A 21,295-nucleotide genomic window follows, 5' to 3' on the forward strand; every position below is an offset into this window, starting at 1 on the left:
AAGAAATAGCAAAGAGAAAATCTTCCACATGCTCCTGATAAACACCAACTCCTGAATCTATTGCAATTTTGGGTTTTCGTTACTGTGAATAAACTGCCAGTGTTAACTTACAAAGGCTAGCTTCTCCATCCATGCACTACATTCCATCTTCTTCTCAAGGATACTGCTTCTAACAGTTCTCCATTTTCCTTTATTGCTCTTTTTTTGTTGGGGGGAGTGGCGGGGATGGGTCTCCATTGTGGCTCTTTGTGAACCAAAAACCTGCTATTAATTTTTCCATATTTAAAATATCTTCTTTTGAATCTACTCTTAAATCTGTCCTTTTTTTTTTCTTTTTTGCAAAATTCTTTGAAGGAATTTGTCTAATCTTGGTATTCCAGTAACTCCTTCTGCTCTCTCTTGAATCCACAAAACTAAGGAGGCTTTCACCCCTACCATCACACTGTGATTAAATCTACTGTGTAGATCAGTCCTCATCCTGCTAGACTTAACATTATTATTCAACATGTTCACTCCCTCCCTTTATTTTGAAACACTTTCTTCACTTGGCTTCTAGAAAATGCATGATGGGATTTTCCTCTTGTGTTTCTGGCAAATTCTTTTGTCTTCTTTGTTTGATCTTTAACTTCCCCTCTAACCTCTAAACTTTGGAGTGCCCCAGGGCTCAGTTCTTAGTTGCCCATTTTTCTAGCAGTACTTACTCTTGGAGAACATCTCATCTCATGACTAAAATACTGTCCAGTATGCTGAGGGCTGTCTGAATTATATATCTAACCCCTATCCCTCCCCTGAAGTCTGCATTCATATCTAACTGCCTACTTGACACCTCTGCTAGGAAGATTAATAAGCACATCAAACCTAACACATCTGAGATAAACTTCTCATACTCCCTCAAAATCTATTCTTTTGATTATTTTTACTCATTTCAGATATGGCAACTTTTGCTTCCAGTTCTTTAGGCAATTAACCTAAAGGCATTCTTTGACTTCTCTTTGTCTTCATACACACATCTAATCTGTCAGCAAATGCTCTGGACTCTGCCTATCTGAAATCACTTTCTCTCATGCACAGCCCTCATCTCTCACTTGTATTATTGCGGTAATCTGCCAAGTAATCAATGTGTTCTCAACACAGCAACCAGAGTAATGCTGTTGAAATGTAGATGCATCACATTACTCCTTAATTAAAACCCCTCCATGGCTTCATAGCTAACAAGGCCCAGTATGTTTGTGGCTTCATTCCTGTCAAAGCTCTGTTTTACTTCAGTACCATTTCAAACCTCTTTAATGCCACATTTCCCCACCATATTGGACAAAACTTCTGTTGCTTTCTGTTTATCCCTAAAATATTAGACATTATTCTAAATTTAATAGTAGTACCTTATACTTCCTCCTAATAATAATGGTCCTGGTTTTTGTTGAGCGGGAGAGAATGATCTAGGCACCAGTGGATAATCCAGAATGTACATCACAGAGATATCTCTGTGAACTCAGTGAGAAAAATGGAGCCAAATGAATTTCTAACAGTTCTAAAGCTAAATTGAAAGTATGTTTCTGATTAAATACAGCTCAATAAATTAAACATTGTACAATTCTAAATATACTGTATTTAAGCTTATAATACTTTAAAACATAGCTGTTTGGAAGACAGGAGTTCTTATACTTTTCATTTTGTTTTTTTTTTAAATTTGAAAATAATGATTCATTGATTCTGATAGATGTTATTTTAGTTGCCATTTGCACTGCAAAATTTTGGGATATTATTTCATTGTTATGGGGGGAAAAATCAGCTTCGGTTGTGTGCACGTGATGACATCCTCTCATTTGTCTCTCAGCTTCTACATTTATCCTCCTTGCTACAGTTAGCATCTCCTCATCTGTTAAATTGCCTCTTGTTAGCTCATTGGCATTAGTGTTAGCTATTAGATAATTTATCTTCATCTGTAAATAAGAATCTCGAGACATCATCTGGTTCAGTTATTTTTCTTTGTGCACTATTTTAGGGTCACCATTCTAAAATGTAAAAGCCTTTTAAAAGCTAGTGATTAATATTATCTGTGTATGTATATATGAACATTATGTGTATACATATATAAGCCTGAACAGGTATATATGTACACTTGTGCACATGTGTATATGTATGTTTGATGTATAAATGTGTGATACATATGTGTGATATATAAATAATGTGTGTATGATATAAATAATCTTATACATATGAAAAAATTACCTTTCATGTGGTAGATATAACTTGGAATATTATATTTCTGTTACCCTAGAGTTTTGATAAATTGGAAGAATATTGTGAGTGTAGTCACTTACTATTACCTGTGCAGCAGATAAAAGAGAAAGGAGGGTGGGATAAAGGAGAGTTGTAGTGTGGTTAAAAGCCAGTACAGGTTAGTGTGTTCAGGAGCTGTTAAAATGTACTACTGGAAATTAACTCATAATGTCTTTTCTATATGAAACAGATCATGAGATAAACAAAACAAAACAGATTGCTTTGTTCCCGTAAGCTAAACTTAGATCTCCCAGGAGTTATTGTTATACCCCTAACTGGCTAGTCTGTTCAACTCCATTCCATTTTGGTGTGTTCAGGATGGGACTTCTTTCGCTAAAGAGGAACAGAAATTTGGTACTTTCATACTGAGAAATAAAAATGACTTGAGGGAGTAAATAGCATGCTCTGGTTATTAAATAGCATGCCTTAGCGAAACATCTGCAAGTAAGAAATTTGCTCTTCCTTTGTAGCATCCTATATTCATTTTGTTTCTAAATTACTTTTATAATGTTTATTCAGGCTGAATTATAAAATAATCAGCGATCTAGATTACATCTGTACTCTATATACCTTACTACTGTGGAATGCCTGTCTCTATCAGGAAATCATTTGGATCTGTATTCACTCACCTGGGGCTGGTACCTTCAAAAGTAGAGAGTGAGTTTTTGTGTCATGGGTTGTTTGTGTCTAGTAGTCCTGACAGGGCCAGCAGAGCAGTAGAAGCACAGGATTGACTCGCAGGGCCACTGGCATTGTTCTTCGATCTAGAAATTCAGATGGCTACTCATTGAAAGCCTCAAATACATTAGTTACTTGTAATGCAAGTAAACTTCTGCATGTTCCTTGCAAGTCCTCCATAGTCACTCTTTACCCATATATCCCTCCAAAGGCTCTTCCTTAAAAAATAAACAAAACAAAACAAGAAAAACATTTACCTCCTTTGGGCTTTCTAAGAAGTAAACAGTAACAGCTAATGTGAGCCAGCTGTGTAAATAAATGTGTCACTTTCCCATTCTTTTCTCTCCCTTACCCTTGACTCCATCTCATGGCTTTTGTCTCTATAGTAATTGACCTATATATTCTGTATAACCCTGTGGGTCTTGTTTTATTTTGTTAAAAACGGCTTTATTGAAAGGTAATTAACATAGTATACAATTCACCCATTTAAAGCATGCAATTCAGGGATTTTTTTAGTATATTAATAGAAACGTACAGCCATCACAAAAAAACTTTAGAACATTTTCACCACCTCAGAAAGAAACCCAGTACTCCCTCTTCCCCCGCTTCTTTTACCCAGCCCTAAGAAACCAGTGAAATCTTTTTATCTATAGAGATTTCTCTAGTTTGGACTTTTCATATGAATGAAATAGTGTAGTATGTGGTATTTCATGACTGACTTTTTTCTTAGCATAATGTTTTCAAGGTTCATCTCTAAGGTTCATTCATGTTGTAGTATGGATAAATACTTCATTCCTTTTTATAATTAAATAATATTTCATTATGTGCATATACCATAATTTGTTTATATATTTGTATCTGCTGATGGACACATTGGTTGTTTCCACCTTTTGACCATTTAACTAATGCTGCTATAAACATTTGTGTACAAGTTTCTGCGTGAACATGTTTTTATTTCCTCTAGAATATATACCTAGAAGTAGAACTGCTGAGTTATATGGTAATTCTGTGTTTAATAGTTTGAGGAACTAGCTCAGTTTTCTAAAGCAGCTGTGCCATTTTACCTTTTCACCAGCAGTTTTATGAGATTCTTATTTCCCCTCCTCCTCATCATCATCTGTTGTGCCAGCTTGCCATCCTAGTAGGTATGAAGCACTACTTCATTGTGGTTTTGATTTGCATTCCCCTGATGACTAATAATGTTGAGTATATCTTCATGTTATATATCTTCCTTGGAAAAATAACTGTTCACATCCTTTGCCTATTTTTTAATGCTTTGTCTTTTTATTATTGAGTTGTAAGACTTTTTTATATATTCTGAATATAAATTCCTTATGGGATATATGATTGGGGAACTTCTTTTATATCTCAGAATACATTAAGTTTATGCTTCTGGGCCTTTGCTCTTGATGTTCCCTTTTCCTGGAGTACTACCTCTCCTCTTTACACAGGTAATTCCTTCTTAAGCTTTTATGCTGAGTCTGAATGTTACTTCTTCAGAGACATGTTATCTCCACCTTATCTAAAATATAACTCTTCTTTTACTTCTATCTGTCTTGCTTCCTGTGGATTCCTCTAATAGCACTATTCCTTACTATGAGTTTATGTTTTTGTTCACTCTCTGCTGCCCTGCAGTGTAACTTCCATTAGACAAAAATACTGTCTGCCATAGGTAGTAGACAACAATAAATGTCTGTTGAATTTCTTCTCTATTTTTCCCATCATCAAACTCTATTTTCCAAATCTTTGTGAGTGGATGTTGGGAATTCCTTTCAGGCTACTATGTAAATTTAGAAGTTTTGACTCAAACCAAAATAATCTCTGGTCTCACTCATTTTTCTAGAATATCAATAGCTTTGTAGTTAGAAAGCCCCATGAGCTAGACTTCTGTATATATCATTCATGAAGTAGACACCTTTTTATAGTTATTTTATCATTTACAAAGTGGTACTTTATGTTTTTATAGCACATAAAAGGTATACATTGTTAGCATTACACCTCATTTTTTTCCACAATTGAAAAAATAACCAAAAAATGGACAGCCTTTATTCTGTGATTACTTCAAATTTACTCTTTTTAGCTTCAGTATCTTAACTTTACTGCTTCCTCTCTGCATTTTTATTTATCTGATAGGAAATTGAATTTCTGCCTGGCAAAAGATTCTCTTTCAAATACTATACAAAGGAGTAAGTTCCATGGTGATAATAATTCCCTTTGATGGAATGCACCACATAATGTTAAATCTTTATAGTCTGATTGTTCAGATATTTTTAGTTGGATATTTTTAGATGATAGTATTCCTATAGGAGAAAACAGATCATTTTAAAGTTCATTATCTATGAGATATAACTATCTCACTGTACTATCTTTCCCCTATAGCATGAAGTAGTTTTTCTTCCTTCAAATTAATAGGAAAAGGAAGGAGAATATTATACAAAACTGAAGTGAATTCTAGTTAAAACTTAATTTTCAGTTTGTGCATTTTTAGCTCTGGATGAATTTGGTATAAAATATATGTTGAATCATTAGGCTCCAAGTACTGATCAAATGTTCATGAGGACCATATTCTCTTCTTAGGTGAGAAACTTGAGTCTAAGTTACTATATTAAATCTATATCATTTGCATAGATTTGGTTCTTCATAAAAGCAAAAACAAAAATGCAAACTATTGGCAATGTTTAACAATATGTTTGGGGCTACAAAAGGCTTTTTGATAGGTACTATATATAAATTCACTTTGAACATTTGTAGTTGCAGACTACTATTTTTTTTTTAATCTTTTTTTCATTTTATTTATTTTTTCAGTGTAACAGTATTCATTCTTTTTGCACAACACCCAGTGCTCCATGCAAAACGTGCCCTCCCCATTACCCACCACCTGTTCCCCCAACCTCCCACCCCTGACCCTTCAAAACCCTCAGGTTGCCCCAACCTCCCACCCCTGACCCTTCAAAACCCTCAGGTTGTTTTTCAGAGTACATAGTCTCTTATGGTTTGCCTCCCCTCCCCAATGTCCATAGCCCGCTCCCCCTCTCCCAATCCCACCTCCCCCCAGCAACCCCCAGTTTGTTTTGTGAGATTAAGAGTCATTTATGGTTTGTCTCCCTCCCAATCCCATCTTGTTTCATTTACTCTTCTCCAGTGCAATGATTATCTTATAAATAGTAGTCTGTAGTTGCAGACTACTATTTATAAGATAATCATTGCACTGTATTTTGTTCAGTAGAAAGAAACAAGTATTAATAGAGAAACTTTCTAAATTAGAGATGGAACTGAAGAACAAGAGTACCATATTCTCTGTCTCTGGAGTTAGGCATTGTGCAGTGAATGAGCAGTTAAGTTTATGGGTTTTGTACTTACATTCTTACTGTACCAACGTATTTTATCCTAGTTCTCAAAACATGCTGGCATTTTAAATAATTTGCATGAAATGGTATTGAAATTTAGCTTTATCAACTACAAATTCTGTAATTTTGTCATTGGGACAATGTTCTTGTTTTAACAAGACTTGTTCTCATGAATCTATATTGATTTTGTTTAATGTTTGTGTCCTTACTGGGTTTAATCCTTTATTCAGTGATACTAGTTCTTGCTGACACTTTGATAATTTCTGTCTTTTAAGACATTAAGTCCATGCCCATGTCCTTGATGAATTATTTTCCTGTCTTTTTAAATTTACAAATGGGATAACAATCCATTATGTAATCCTAATAGTATAGATCAAAATTGGAATCCTACCTACGTAGAAGTAAACTTTTTAAGAGGAAAAAAGGGAGAATAGATGAACCATAACAGCAACTACATTTTAATAAAAGAGTGAAGGTTATCCAATTAACAAGTTGAGTGGATTATTTCATTGCTAGTCTGATAAATTATGTAAGATTTAGGATTACCATTTGTTCTCCAGTCAACCAAGAACAGAATGGATAGGGAAAACTGTAAGAGTACTTTGAAAATAGTATGGCATTACATAAAATACAGTGTAACATAATGATGGATATTGTTTGTTCTGATTTTAAAAAGCTTTTTGAATTATGTCTTGCACCTATAGTCAGTCTATAAATATTTTTAGTGATGAATTCTGTCTTTTATCCACTGCTTATTTAGGCCTTTATTTAAGTCAGACATCTTCTTAATCTTTTTTCTTATTGTTTCTAAACTTTTAATTAAGATTTGTTTTCTGCAGATAAAGGTAAATGACTTTTATTTGACATCGTTCTGTTAACTGAGGGGCCTAGGAGTATGAGATTATGGTTTCTTTTCAGTGTAGTAAATCTTGAGCTGCATCTGTTGAGATACTTAGCTTACAAATCAGAATAAATATTTACTTTTGAATAATAAAACTTATTTTCATGTACTTATTACTTCATGTTTGCAACATATATATCTATGGCAACCAGGGAAACAGATCACCTGCTAGTTTAAATGCAGGTGATGGGGAAAGCGAATTCCTCGTTTCTTGAAAATGTGACTAATTTCTTTTATAGCAAATGATTATTACATATTTTAAAAAAGAAAAGTGATATAACTTACAGAGAGGAATAACGTGTAAAATACAGATGCCATGTATTAAGAGCCCCCGTAGTTCAAATAAATTGAAAATGTGTAATGAATTCAGAAACTCCCAAATTTAGAGATGGACAGAGAACTAATACAGAGAATTTGGGCATCTTTTCAGTTGCTTCTCAGAGACCATTCCAGAGTCTTCCCTTGTATATTATAATAAAAAACTGAAATGACTATGTTAAACGACATGGAAGAAGATAAGCAGAAATACAAATGGAAAGTAAATATTACACAAATAAGGTTCAGGATAAGACATAGGTGACTATCTGAACTAAGCCTGGGGATCCGTTTCTAGTTAATGAACTCTTCCATTTATTTTGTTTCTTTTGTAGAATTTGTTGTGATATTCTGTGTAAAAGTGGGCATTCACAATTGCATTTAGGAAAGAAGTACTAAAAGTTTTCGGTATAAATAGCAGTTTTTCTCTGCATTTATATCGAGCTTATATTTTACTCCCTTCGAAACTGAGATTCCTTTTATATTGTCCGTAATAATCTTATAATCAGTATAACATTTCTTTGTAATGATCTTTTGAGAAAAAATTATACAGTATCCTCAAGTATGAAAAGATTATAATGCTCACCAAAACAAAGAATTTGAGAGTTTAAATATGAAATATTTTTAGCTATGATTGGTGAACATGAAATGATGTTCTCTTCCCCCTTCTTTTCCCATTTTCCTTAATGGTTTTAAGGAATGAGTTTAAGACAGATTTTTTACTTTCTCTTCCAACTTTGCATTGTTTGTAAATCATAGTGGTCTGAAGGAGCAAAGAGAAGAAGTGCATATACTCACTAGACACACCAAACCACTTTTGGGAAAACAAAACAGTACTTGACCATGGTAACTTTATAACTAGATGTATAATTAATATACTAAACTGAAATTATGATATGGTACTTTCTTTAAAAAGTATGTATTATGTAAAATTTAAAAAAAATATATGTATTATGTAAAATTTAAAAAGTATGTATTATGTAAAATTATGTAATAATTACATAAAACAGCTGATATAAAAAATGTAAGTTAAGAAAGAAATTGTGTTCAGTGTGTAGAATATAAACCTGAATTTTTCCTGGTGAAGTAGATCAACTGTTTTCTTATTTAACCCTAAAAAGTGAATATACATTTCATTACAGGAGACCAGATTGAACCCAGAAAGGAGCTAGAACCTCATAAGAAGATAAAACAATGAGGATTTTAAAAATGTATACTTTAAAATACTTTACTATAAAATTGTGACTAGGGTTCTTGCAAGTGAATCATTTTATGCATGTCCATACTTTTAACTAAAGTTTATTGAGTTCTTATACAGACTTTATACCAAATTAGGAACTATAATTGTTCTTATTTTAGTGACAGTAATATGCTTAGAAGCTTTTAGTCACTGTCACTTTCAATTTTACCCTACATTTACATACACATACGTATATATAATAAATTTTTATATCAACAGAATACATCTATTTTAAGAATAGTTTGAATGTTGACATGTCTGCACACATCAGCACCACCATGATCAAATATATAACACATTCATGATTCCACAAAAGTTCCCCTTTTCCCTTGCAGTCATCTGTTCTCTATTCCCAGCCTCAGGCGATTACTAATTTTTTTCCCCCACTGCTATAGATTAGGATTTCTCAACTTCAGCACTATTAATATTTTGGACTAGATAATTGCTTGTTGCCAGAGGGTGTTGTTCCGTGCCTTGTAGGATTTTTAGTAGCATCCCTGGTCTCCACCCACTAGATGCTAGTAGAACTCTCTCTGTACTCCTCACTCCTGGGTATGACAATCAGAAATCTCTGTAAAGACTGCTGAACTAACTCCTGGAGAGCAAAACATAGTCCCCTTGAGAACAGCTACCAAATATTAGTTTTTCGTATACTTGCAGTTCATACAAATAGAATCATATAGGAAACTTTGTGCCTGGTTTCTTTCTCTCAGCATAATGGTTTTGAGATGCATCCCAGTCGGCACATGTACCATTTGCTATCTCTTTTTACCAGATGGGGTTCCAGTATCAATAAAGTGCAATTTGGTTAAATTGTACCAAAACGTTTGGTTCTGATCATATTTTTTTTAATACTTAAAGACTTAAAAAAAAATCTGCTTTAACATATTTGCTAATCATATCAGTCTAGTCCTTTCTGGATCTATTAGCTGATTTATCTACTGGTTGTGAGCCACATTTTTCCCTTTTCTCATGTTAGTGATTTCTTTATTGAATATCAGATATCATTCATTTTACATTGTTGAGTGGGGGATTTTTTTTTCTTTAGTAATGGACATGTTTTTGGAGTGCTGTCAAGTTATTCATCGATCAGTTTGATCCTTCAGGGCTTTCATTTTTTGGTTATGGTGGTGTAGAGTTGCCTCTATTGTTAATTTAACTCTATTACTAAGGTGTTACTTTTCTGGTACCTTTATGGACTACCTGGTAGTTAAAGGACTCTTCACTCTGGAACTTGGGCATCAGCCAGCACTAAGGCTATTCTGGGAATTGTTCATTTTACAAGCTTTGAACTGTTTTTTGCCCAACCTTGTGGATTTTCATTCTTTATTTGCTTAGCTGATTATTTTGCAGTCAGCTTGACAAGGACTTACATAGATTTCTGTAGTTCTTTGCTCTGCTCTTCCTTTTCAGTATTATGATCCCCAAATTTTAGCCTCCTCCATCTCTGAAATTTGACTTCTGTCTCTTCAACTCTGCAAGACTTCCATAGCATCATCCTCCTTCCTGCATAGTGATTTTGAAATTGCCTTCAAGAAAAAGGCCAGTTGTAAAGTTCACCACATTAGTTTTCCTTTTCTCAGGAAAAATAGTCCTGTGTACTGTCTGATACCTAATGTTTGGAAACAGTTGTTTGTTATATTTTACTCAGTTTTCAGGTTGTTTATAGCAGGACAGTAAGACTTCTTAGTACCTCCATTGTGGTCAGAAGCAAAACTCTGGGTTTTAATTCTTTTGTGTTATTATAAACATAGAAATTTTGGGAAAACATCAGATTCATATTTGCTTTACTCACACAGTTACTACTTTATTGTATTCCTATAGTGCCATTCCTGTGATTCCATTTCCTTTTGCCTCATTCTCTATGCCCAAGGGCCTTTGCTGGTCCAACAGCATTGGCCTCTCTCTGAACTTGCCCACTTATTCTGCACAAAGGTAGGAAGAATGTTTGGTGGGGTAACTTGGGAGAAAGTTGGAAAATCTTGGATTAACCTACTTATGTAGGATGTACTTTCAAGTTAGCCTATCTTTAGGTTATGTTGGTGCCTTTTATTTAGCAGAGACCTTTGGTTGTCTGTCATTGTCTGTGATTAAATAGGTTAGTTCAGTTTAGGGGAGACATTTGGAAGTCTGTGTGGCAGCGGATCCAAGTAATGCTGTCTACTTTAGCTGTTTCAGTACTAACAGATTTCTTGGCCTCCTTTCATCTTCTCCTGTCTACTACTTGGTCCCAGATTTGGAGAGGGAAATTTAGGAATCATTGTTCCCCTCAAAACTAAATATCCCAGATATACATACTTTAAAATTAGTATTATATCAAATCACTAAATATTTTTAAGTGTGAGGAATGCAAATTGGAAAGCTCACACTCTCATTGACTGGGGAAATGTAACCAGATATATATATATATAAAGGCTACCAAGTTGTCTCTAGGAGTCTTTGTAGTCACTCTGTTTCTGGCTCAGCCTAAATTCTAATTTTGAGGTGAATTGGACCCTTGAGCCCCTCCACCAGCTGATAGATTCACATGCATACTGTGTCCACTGCTTTAGTACTATTTACAATTATGGAGCCTTGTGCTCTTTTTCTTAGAATGAAATGATGGAAAAGCAAAACAGAATAGCAAATGTGGAAGGAATAGGAGGGCAAGAGGAGGGTGTAGGCCAGGAGGAAAGAGGGAATGAAAGAAATTGGAGAAATACAGGATTTCTTCAATAGCAGGTAATTTATGAAAGAACTACATGGGCATCTTCTACTTGAAGGAGGTAGTAGTAGTTATAAAAGGTTACACATGGATAGAAAAGATGATATAGAGGAAGAAGCAGATGAAAAATGCATTTATCTTTGCACTCATATGCCACTGGTGATTCTTATTAGGCTTTAGGTAGTTTGTTCTTAGAAAATAAGTAATGTAGATATTCTAAATAGACACTATAAAAAATTTCTTTAATGCTGTTGAATGAAGTCTTTTACCTAATTCATATTAAGGTGCATTTAACATTATAACTTTGTTATTAATAACATAATTTTCAACAAAATTATAAGCTTTGGTATTTCTTGGGTTTAGGTTAAAGGTTTTGAGACTTTTTATTAAAAAGAATAATTTTCTCCTTTGACTTAATAATGTTAATTTTTCTCTAGTTATTGCTTCTGAGTGAAGCTATTTGTGAAATGTTAGAGGATCATTTGGTCTTAATATTCAAAGAGAATAGATTAGAACTGAATATCTGAATTACACATTCTTTTAATAACACAGTTCGTTTTGGGTCATATGTATACTTGTGTGAGTATGCATGTGTTTGATATATTTATTTGCATACTCATGTTTGTATAAAAGACTATGTGCCTTTGATGAGAGGTGGCTTTTTTTTTTTTTTTTTTGGGTGACCTACATGTCAAATAGGGACATATTTAAATAAATTACGATTTATATACTTAAACATATTATTTTAGATATCCATAACCATGAGGACTGTGTGATAGAAACTCTCTCCTAGCATTACATTGACCACTCTTATCTTCCTGGTGGGATTTATCAGCTGAAAGAGAGCTTTGGCAGATATATTCTGTAGTGTTAGTGTTCCTAGATACATCATTGGGTAGGGGCATCAGGACTTTGAACCTTTATTTTATTTTTTAATTAATTTATTTTTTAAAGATTATTTATTTGTCAGAGAGAGTGAGCACAGGCAGACAGAGTGGCAGGCAGAGGCAGAGGGAGAAGCAGACTCCCCTCTGAGCAAGGAGCCTGATGTGGGACTCGATCCTAAGACACTGGGATCATGACCTGAGCCGAAGGCAGCCGCTTAACCAACTGAGCCACCCAGATGTCCCCGACCCTTCATTTTCAAAAGGCTCTTTTTCCTTTTTGATTCTAAAATCTCTTTAAGGAAAGTGTTAAAAGGTATGAGTTTATGTGACTACCTATACCTGTATGCTTCCATATCCCTTTTTTAAGGACACCTGCATCCTTTTTAATATATTATTTATAGATACTTTCTAATACAAAATTTCATGGGAATTATATTAAAATGGAAGATGGAAAAATCTCATGGGAATAAAATTAGAGTTAAAATGGAAAAATAAAATTAGATGGAAGTTGCTGTGTATTTGTGAAATTGCTTAGAAAGACGTTTTATTTATTTTTTATTTTTTTATTTTATTTTTTATGTATTTATTTTTTTAAATACACTTTCATTGGTTTAATTTGTTATTCATTATATATATATATATATAGAGAGAGAGAGAGAGAGAGAGAGAGTAATTAGCTCTTTTGCCTCCCCATTGGTGGCATCTGTGTTTCTATTTTTTTTTTTTTTAATTTCTTTTCAGCTTAACAGAATTCATTGTTTTTGGACCACACCCAGTGCTCCATGATATACATGCCCTCCGTAATACCCACCGCCTGTCTCCCCCAACCTCCCACCCCCTGCCCCTTCAAAACCCTCAGATTGTTTTTCAGAGTCCATAGTCTCTCATGGTTCATCTCCCCTTCCAATTTCCCTCAACTCCCATCTCCTCTCCATCTCCCTATGTCCTCCATGTTCTTTGTTATGCTCCACAAATAAGTGAAACCATATGATACTTGACTCTCTCTGCTTGACTTATTTCACTCAGCATAATCTCTTCCAGTCCCGTCCATGTTGCTACAAAAGTTGGGTATTCATCCTTTCTGATGGAGGCATAATACTCCATTGTGTATATGGACCACATATTCCTTATCCATTCGTCCATTGAAGGGCATCTTGGTTCTTTCCACAGTTTGGCAACCGTCGCCATTGCTGTTATAAACATTGGGGTACAGATGGCCCTTCTTTTCATTACATCTGTATCTTCGTGGTAAATACCCAGTAGTGCAATTGCAGGGTCCTAGGGAAGCTTTATTTTTAATTTCTTGAGGAATCTCCACACTGTTCTCCAAAGTGGCTGCACCAACTTGCATTCCCACCAACGGTGTAAGAGGGTTCCCCTTTCTCCACATCCTTTCCAACACATGTTGTTTCTTGTCCTGCTAATTTTGACCATTCTAACTGGTGTAAGGTGATATCTCAATGTGGTTTTAATTTGAATCTCTCTGATGGCTAGTCATGATGAACATTTTTTCATGTGTCTGATAGCCATTTGTATGTCTTCATTACAAGGTGAATGTTCATATCTTCTGCCCATTTTTTGATATGATTATCTGTTTTGTGTGTGTTGAGTTTTAGAAGTTCTTTATAGATCCTGGATATCAATCTTTTGTCTGTACTCTCATTTGCAAATATCTTCTCCCATTCCGTGGGTTGCCTTTTTGTTTTGTTGATTGTTTCCTTTGCTGTGCAGAAGCTCTTGATCTTGATGAAGTCCCAAAAGTTCATTTTCGCTTTTGTTTCCTTGGCCTTTGGAGACATATCTTGAAAGAAGTTTCTGTGGCTGATATCGAAGAGGTTACTGCCTATGTTCTCCTCTAGGATTCTGATGGTTTCCTGTCTCACATTGAGGTCTTTTCTCCATTTCGAGTTTATCTTTGTGTACGGTGTAAGAGAATGGTCGAGTTTCATTCTTCTACATATAGCTGTCCAGTTTTCCCAGCACCATTTATTGAAGAGACTGTCTTTTTTCCACTGTATATTTTTTCCTGTTTTGTCGAAGATTATTTGACCATAGAGTTGAGGGTCCATATCTGGGCTCTCTACTCTGTTCCACTGGTCTATGTGTCTGTTTTTATGCCAGTACCATGCTGTCTTGGTGATCACAGCTTTGTAGTAAAGCTTGAAATCGGGTAACATGATGCCACCAGTTTTATTTTTGTTTTTCAACATTTCCTTAGCAATTCGGGGTCTCTTCTGATTCCATACAAATTTTAGGATTATTTGCTCCTGCTCTTTGAAAAATATCGGTGGAATTTTGATCGGAATGGCATTAAAAGTATAGATTGCTCTAGGCAGTATAGACATTTTAACAATGTTTATTCTTCCGATCCAAGAGCATGGAATGGTCTTCCATCTTTTTGTGTCTTCTTCAGTTTCTTTCATGAGTGTTCTGTAGTTCATCGAGTACAGATCCTTTACCTCTTTGGTTAGGTTTATTCCCAGGTATCTTATGGTTCTTGGTGCTATCGTAAATGGAATCGATTCTCTAATTTCCCTTTCTGTATTTTCATTGTTAGTGTATAAGAAAGCCACTGATTTCTGTACATTGACTTTGTATCCTGCCACGTTACTGAATAGCTGTCTGAGTTCTAGTAGTTTGGTGGTGTAGTCTTTTGGGTTTTCCATTTATTTTTTTTTTCCCATTTTATTTTTTTCAGCATAACAGTATTCATTGTTTTTGCACAACACCCAGTGCTCCATGCAAAACATGCCCTCCCTATTACCCACCACCTATTCCCCCAACCTCCCACCCCTGACCCTTCAAAACCCTCAGGTTGTTTTTCAGAGTCCATAGTCTCTTATGGTTCGCCTCCCCTCCCCAATGTCCATAGCCCCCTCCCCCTCTCCCAATCCCACCTCCCCCCAGCAACCCCCAGTTTGTTTTGTGAGATTAAGAGTCATTTATGGTTTGTCTCCCTCCCAATCCCATCTTGTTTCATTTATTCTTCTCCTATCCCCCTAACCCCCCATGTTGCTTCTCCATGTCCTCATATCAGGGAGATCATATGATAGTTGTCTTTCTCCGATTGACTTATTTCACTAAGCATGATACGCTCTAGTTCCATCCACGTCGTCGCAAATGGCAAGATTTCATTTCTTTTGATGGCTGCATAGTATTCCATTGTGTATATATACCACATCTTCTTTATCCATTCATCTGTTGATGGACATCTAGGTTCTTTCCATAGTTTGGCTATTGTAGACATTGCTGCTATAAATATTCGGGTACACGTGCCCCTTCGGATAGAATCATGTCATCTGTGAAGAGAGAGATTTTGACTTCTTCATTGCCAATTTGGATACCTTTTATTTCTCTTTGTTGTCTGATTGCCGTTGCTAGGACTTCGAATACTATGTTGAACAAGAGTGGTGAGAGTGGGCATCCTTGTCATGTTCCTGATCTCAGTGGGAAGGCTGTCAGCTTTTTCCCATTGAGGATAATATTTGCTGTGGGTCTTTCATAGATAGATTTTTTAAAAAATATTTTATTTATTTATTTGACAGAGAGATCACAAGTAGGCAGAGAGGTAGGCAGAGAGGGAGAGGGCGAAGCAGGCTCCCTGCTGAGCAGAGAGCCCGATGTGGGACTCAATTCCAGGACCCTGGGATCATGACCGGAGCCGAAGGCAGAGGTTTAACACACTGAGCCACCTTGACACCCCTAATAGATAGATTTTATGAAGTTCAGGAATGTTCCCTCTATCCCTATACTTTGAAGAGTTTTAATCAGGAACAGATGCTGGGTATTGTCAAATGCTTTTTCTGCATCAATTGAGAGGACCATGTGGTTCTTTTCTCTTATTGATTTATTCTATCACATTGATGGATTTGCGAATGTTGAACCATCCTTATAACCCAGAGATGAATCCCACCTGGTCATGGTGGATAATCTTTTTAATGTGCTGCTGGATCCTGTTTGCTAGGATCTTGTTGAGAATCTTAGCATCGATATTCATCAGTGATATTGATCTGAAATTCTCCTTTTTGGTGTGGTCTTTGCCTGGTTTGGGGTCAGGGTAATGCTGCCTTCCTAAAAGGAGTCTGGAAGTTTTCCTTCTGCTTCAATTGTTTGAAACAGCTTCAGGAGAATTGGCACTATTTCTTCTTTGAAAGTTTGGTAGTGTTCCCCAGGGAATCTGTCAGGTCCTGGGCTCTTGTTTTTTGGGAGGTTTTTGATCACTGCTTCAATCTTGTTACTAGATATCGGTCTATTCAGGTTGTCAATTTCTTCCTGGTTCAATTTTGGGAGTTTCTAGTTTTCCAGGAATGCCTCCATTTCATCTAGGTTGCTTAACTTATTGGCATGTAACTGTTGATAATAACTCCTGATGATTGTTTCTACTTCCTTGGTGTTAGTTGTGATCTCTCCCTTTTCATTCATAATTTTTTTAATTTGGGCTTTCTCTCTTTTCTTTTGGATTAGTGTGGCCAATGGTTTATCGATCTTATTGATTCTTTCAAAAAACCAGCTTCTAGCTTCATTGATACGTTATACTGTATCTCTAGTTTCTACCTCATTGATCTCTGCTGAAATCTTGATTATTTCCCTTCTTATATGTGGAGTTGGTTTGATTTGTTGTTGATTCTCCAGTTCTTTAAGGTGTAGAGACAGCTGGTGTACTCTGGATTTTTCTATTTTTTTGAGGGAGGCTTGGATAGCTATGTATTTCCCCTTTAGAACTGCCTTTGCTGTATCCCATAGGTTTTGGACCGAAGTGTCTTCATTCTCATTGGTTTCCATGAATTGTTTAAGTTCTTCTTTGATCTCCTGGTTGATCCAAGCATTCTTAAGCAAGCTGGTCTTTAGCTTCCAGGTGTTTGAGTCCCTTCCAAACTTTTCCTTATGATTGAGCTCCAGCTTCAAAGCATTGTGATCTTAGAATATGCAGGGAATAATGTCAGTCTTTTGGTTATCAGTTGAGTCCTGATTTGTGACCCAGTATGTGGTCTATTCTGGAAAAGGTTCCATGTGCACTTGAAAAGAATGAGTACTCTGTTGTTTTAGGGTGGAACATTCTGTATATATCTATGAGGCCCATCTGGTCCAATGTGTCATTCAATTCTTTTGTTTCTTTATTGATTTTCTGCTTGGATGATCTGTCTATTACTGAGAGAGGTGTGTTAAGATCTCCTACTATTAATGTATTCATATCAATATGACTCTTTATCTTGATTAATAGTTTTCTTATGTAATTGGCTGCTCCCATATTGGGGGCATAGATATTTACAATTGTTAGATCATCTTGGCGGATAGTCCCTTTAAGAATGATGTAGTGTCCTTCTGTATCTCTGACTACAGTCTTTAGTTTAAAATCTAAGGCCCATTGGCATGAAAGATGCCTCTCCATCCCTTCACTTTCAGTCTGGGTGTATCCTTAGGTTCAAAATGGGCCTCTTGTAGACAACATATGGATGGGTCCTATCATTTTATCCATTCTGCAACCCTGTGTCATTTTATGGGCAGATAGAGATCACAAGTAGGCTGAGAAACAGGCAGAGAGAGAGAGAGAGGAGTAAGTAGGCTTCCTGCTGAGCAGAGAACCCGACGTGGGGCTCGATCCCAGGACCCCGGGATCATGACCCGAGCCGAAGGCAGAGGCTTTAACCCACTGAGCCACCCAGGAACCCCAAGAAGTTATATTTTAGCCATAGATACTCTTTCAGCACCACTCATTTTTGGTATAATTTTTTGCAAGAAGTGGAAATAAATAATTGACTAGAAATTTTCTGTGCTTATGTTTTCTTTTGGGTTTTAAAGAAATGAATAAAATTGTGTCTGAATTTGCATAAAAGTATAATGTTCATGTCAGTCTATATAGTGAAATCTTGCATCTGTCACATCTGTTATTTGATGTCTGTTACTTCAGATATCAGTAATGAATCATGTTCATATAAGAAGAAGAGCATTTGGGGCGCCTGGGTGGTTCAGTGGGTTAAGCCACTGCCTTCGGCTCAGGTCATGATCTCAGGGTCCTGGGATCGAGTCCCGCATCAGGCTCTCTACTCGGCAGGGAGCCTGCTTCCCTCTCTCTCTCTCTGCCTGCCTCTCTGCCTACTTGTGATCTCTCTCTCTCTCTCTCTCTCTCTCTCGCTGTCAAATAAATAAATAAAATCTTTAAAAAAAAAAAAGAAGAGCATTTAAGAATTATAAGTCAATCCATTTTGTGAGCTTTTAATGCATTCATTTTATAGGCTTTTAATAAGTATAATTGATGGCATAAGATGTAATTATAGAAAAAGGTGTTTTATTTTGAAAGCCAAATACTATTTCTAGAATTTGTAACTGTTTATGTATATAACATTAATAGTTATTTTTCAGTGTTTCTGGCATCTCATTATAATGCCATGTTTCTTATTAGACAATGATCTTTGCAAACTTCTGTTATGCTCCAAAACGTCTGATAAACAAACTGAGTGGATAGAAAACTGCCGAAGACAATTTTGCAAAATGATGAAGGCCAAACCTGATATAATCAGTGGAAGTAGTAAGTATGTTGTTTAATTTTTGGAGTGTTTTTTTTAATGAAAATTGTATTAATGAAAGCTGTATTTCCTAAAGATCAGTGTTGACGTGTCTGGAGTACATAATACTGATCCCAGAAGTCCATTGACTTCTGAGAAACTTATGATCCTAGAAAACAAAAATTATAATCTAAGATGCATCTTAGATCTTAATCTAAGATCTTAATCTAAGATCTAAGGGGGCCAGAGAGAAGGTGAAGAAGAGGCCTACTGACTTTCACCCCTTAATGACAATAAAATTTTAGGCAGCATAAAAACTGCCAAAAATTACTGAAATCTGAGAAACTACTAAACTTTTTAAATCAGTTGAAGACTGATCTGCCTTAACTAGGTATTTGCTCGGTTTCACCAGCTTTCACTTGAATATACCTTACTGCTATATTTTTGGAAACTTTATAGCTTTTTAATTGACACATATTTTGAAATTCTGCCACATCTAGCTGAGTAAATTTAGTCGCGCTTAAGGAAACTGACATTTTATTTTGGGGGAATAGTTATGTTTCCTAAACTAGCAAATAAATTATTTTATATTCAAGTATTTACATGTGCATTTGTTTTCTAAAAATTGTCATTTATAAATTAGCATTATTTTGAATAAAGATCTAAGAAAAAAGTTCTAGTGGAAATATAAGGTAGATTTTTTTGAAAACTAAAATTACCAACTTCATTAGCCATGCTTTATAGTTTTCATATTTAATCATTTGTTATAAAATTAAAAGTCGGAAATAAAAATGTTTTTATTTTGTTGTTGGAGAAATTATATTTTCTGAGAATAATGATATAATCTCTGGGCAGCTCGGAGATGAATTCCCTAGATTTTCTTTTTGCCTCCTGTATCCTAGAATGAGTGATTAAGAATGCCATCAGATGCAGGATAAAAAGGTGGGGGTCAATAAATGCCTACTCTCTCTAGCAAAAGGACCAAGAAAGTGGTAGCTCTCAAGACATGTTTTTATAGGAAGTGACCGCTTTAATCCAGCCAGACACCACAGAAAATCCTGCTAGCAAGACTTGGGCACAGCCTGGACTTCCCTCCTTACCTGTCAGTAATGGGACACCCTTGCTGCTCCTTGCTAGGATTATAACAGAAGAGACTTAGAAAGTTAAGGAGTTTCATTATCACTCACTGTTAACAGGCCCAAACTTCCACCTTTCCCTCCACACATGTACTTGTCTCACACCAGCAACAAATTTAAAATTAGAAAGTAATCAGCAAAGAAAGAAAATCCAAAAGGAATTTTAGAAGTGAAAATACTATCACCAAAATAAAAAGCTAAATGGATTGTTCCAACAATAAAATGGATAGAGGGAAGAATTGGTGACTTGAAGGTATCAGCAGAGAGGAAATAGACTGAAAAGCAAAACAAACAAACAAAAATTAATAGAGCTGCAAAGACTTGTGGAACCATAACAAAAGGTCTAACATTTGTGTCGTCGGAGACCTGGGAAGAGGTTCGGACTTTAGATGTCTTTGAAGAAACATAGCTTAAAATTTTCCAAATTTATCCAGAAACCTAAATCTAAATCTATGGATTCAAGAACCACAAACAGGGTAAACCCAAAGAAATCCACACCAAGATGCAATATAGTCAAACATCTAAAAACTAAAGACAAAAAAATCTTGAAAGCAGATGAGAAACAACATACATGCAGGGGAGAATCAGTATCATTGGCCATAGACTTCTCACCAGAAAAGACGGAGGACAGAGGAAGTGGCATGACATTCATACGCTGAAAGAAAGAACTGTTAACCTGAATTCACTATGCATTGAAAATAGTCTTCAGGAACAGAAAGTGAAGATATTCTCAGATGAATAATTTGTCAGCTGCAGACCTATCCTAAATGAAGGGATAAAGGAAGTTCTCTATCTCTGTACTATCCTCACAACTTCATGAGATTCTGTAATTATATGAAAGAAGTTTTCTTTAAAAATATAGAGGAAAGTGAATGTAAACTACTTGAGAACATTGAGAAAAATAATCTGAATATGCTCATAATAATTTGTATAAAAAGTGAATATGGTTGTGTGCAGTAAGATTGTAAACTGCCTGAAACCTGTGAGCATAGCGTTAACTTCATGGGGTAGGGAGATGACGGCCATGATTTACTTCTTGAATAAGCAAGTGTTTAAGGAACAACCTCTGGTGGTTACATGCAAGATGGGTTTATTGGGAAAAAATTGGGTCTCTAGTGTAATTATCTTATGATCTGATGATACGGTAACAGTGATCAATAAAGAATTAAAAAGGAATGAATCCCGGAGAAATTTTGCATGTTTATAAACACTGTGCTGCCTTAGTTTTGGAACCAGCTTTGTTGTGATAGCAGTGCCAAGGGAGAAAGCAGTTATACCCAAGTATCCCTGAACAGTCTGTCCTC

The 21,295-nt window shown here is 35.6% G+C and overlaps 1 protein-coding gene across 5 annotated transcripts in view; it reads left to right on the plus strand.

Annotated features, from left to right (window-relative positions):
• TBC1D32 (TBC1 domain family member 32) overlaps positions 1 to 21,295 on the plus strand; it is a 229,233-nt gene that overhangs the window by 155,566 nt on the left and 52,372 nt on the right. For all 5 annotated transcript variants that reach the window (XM_046005958.1, XM_046005963.1, XM_046005961.1 and 2 more), the window contains one exon: positions 18,753 to 18,878. In XM_046005958.1, coding sequence (XP_045861914.1) covers positions 18,753 to 18,878 — 126 coding nt within the window. The remainder of the gene's footprint in view (positions 1 to 18,752; positions 18,879 to 21,295) is intronic.

The sequence above is a fragment of the Meles meles genome, chromosome 5 (genome assembly GCF_922984935.1).
Source record: "Meles meles chromosome 5, mMelMel3.1 paternal haplotype, whole genome shotgun sequence".
Lineage (NCBI taxonomy): Eukaryota > Metazoa > Chordata > Mammalia > Carnivora > Mustelidae > Meles > Meles meles.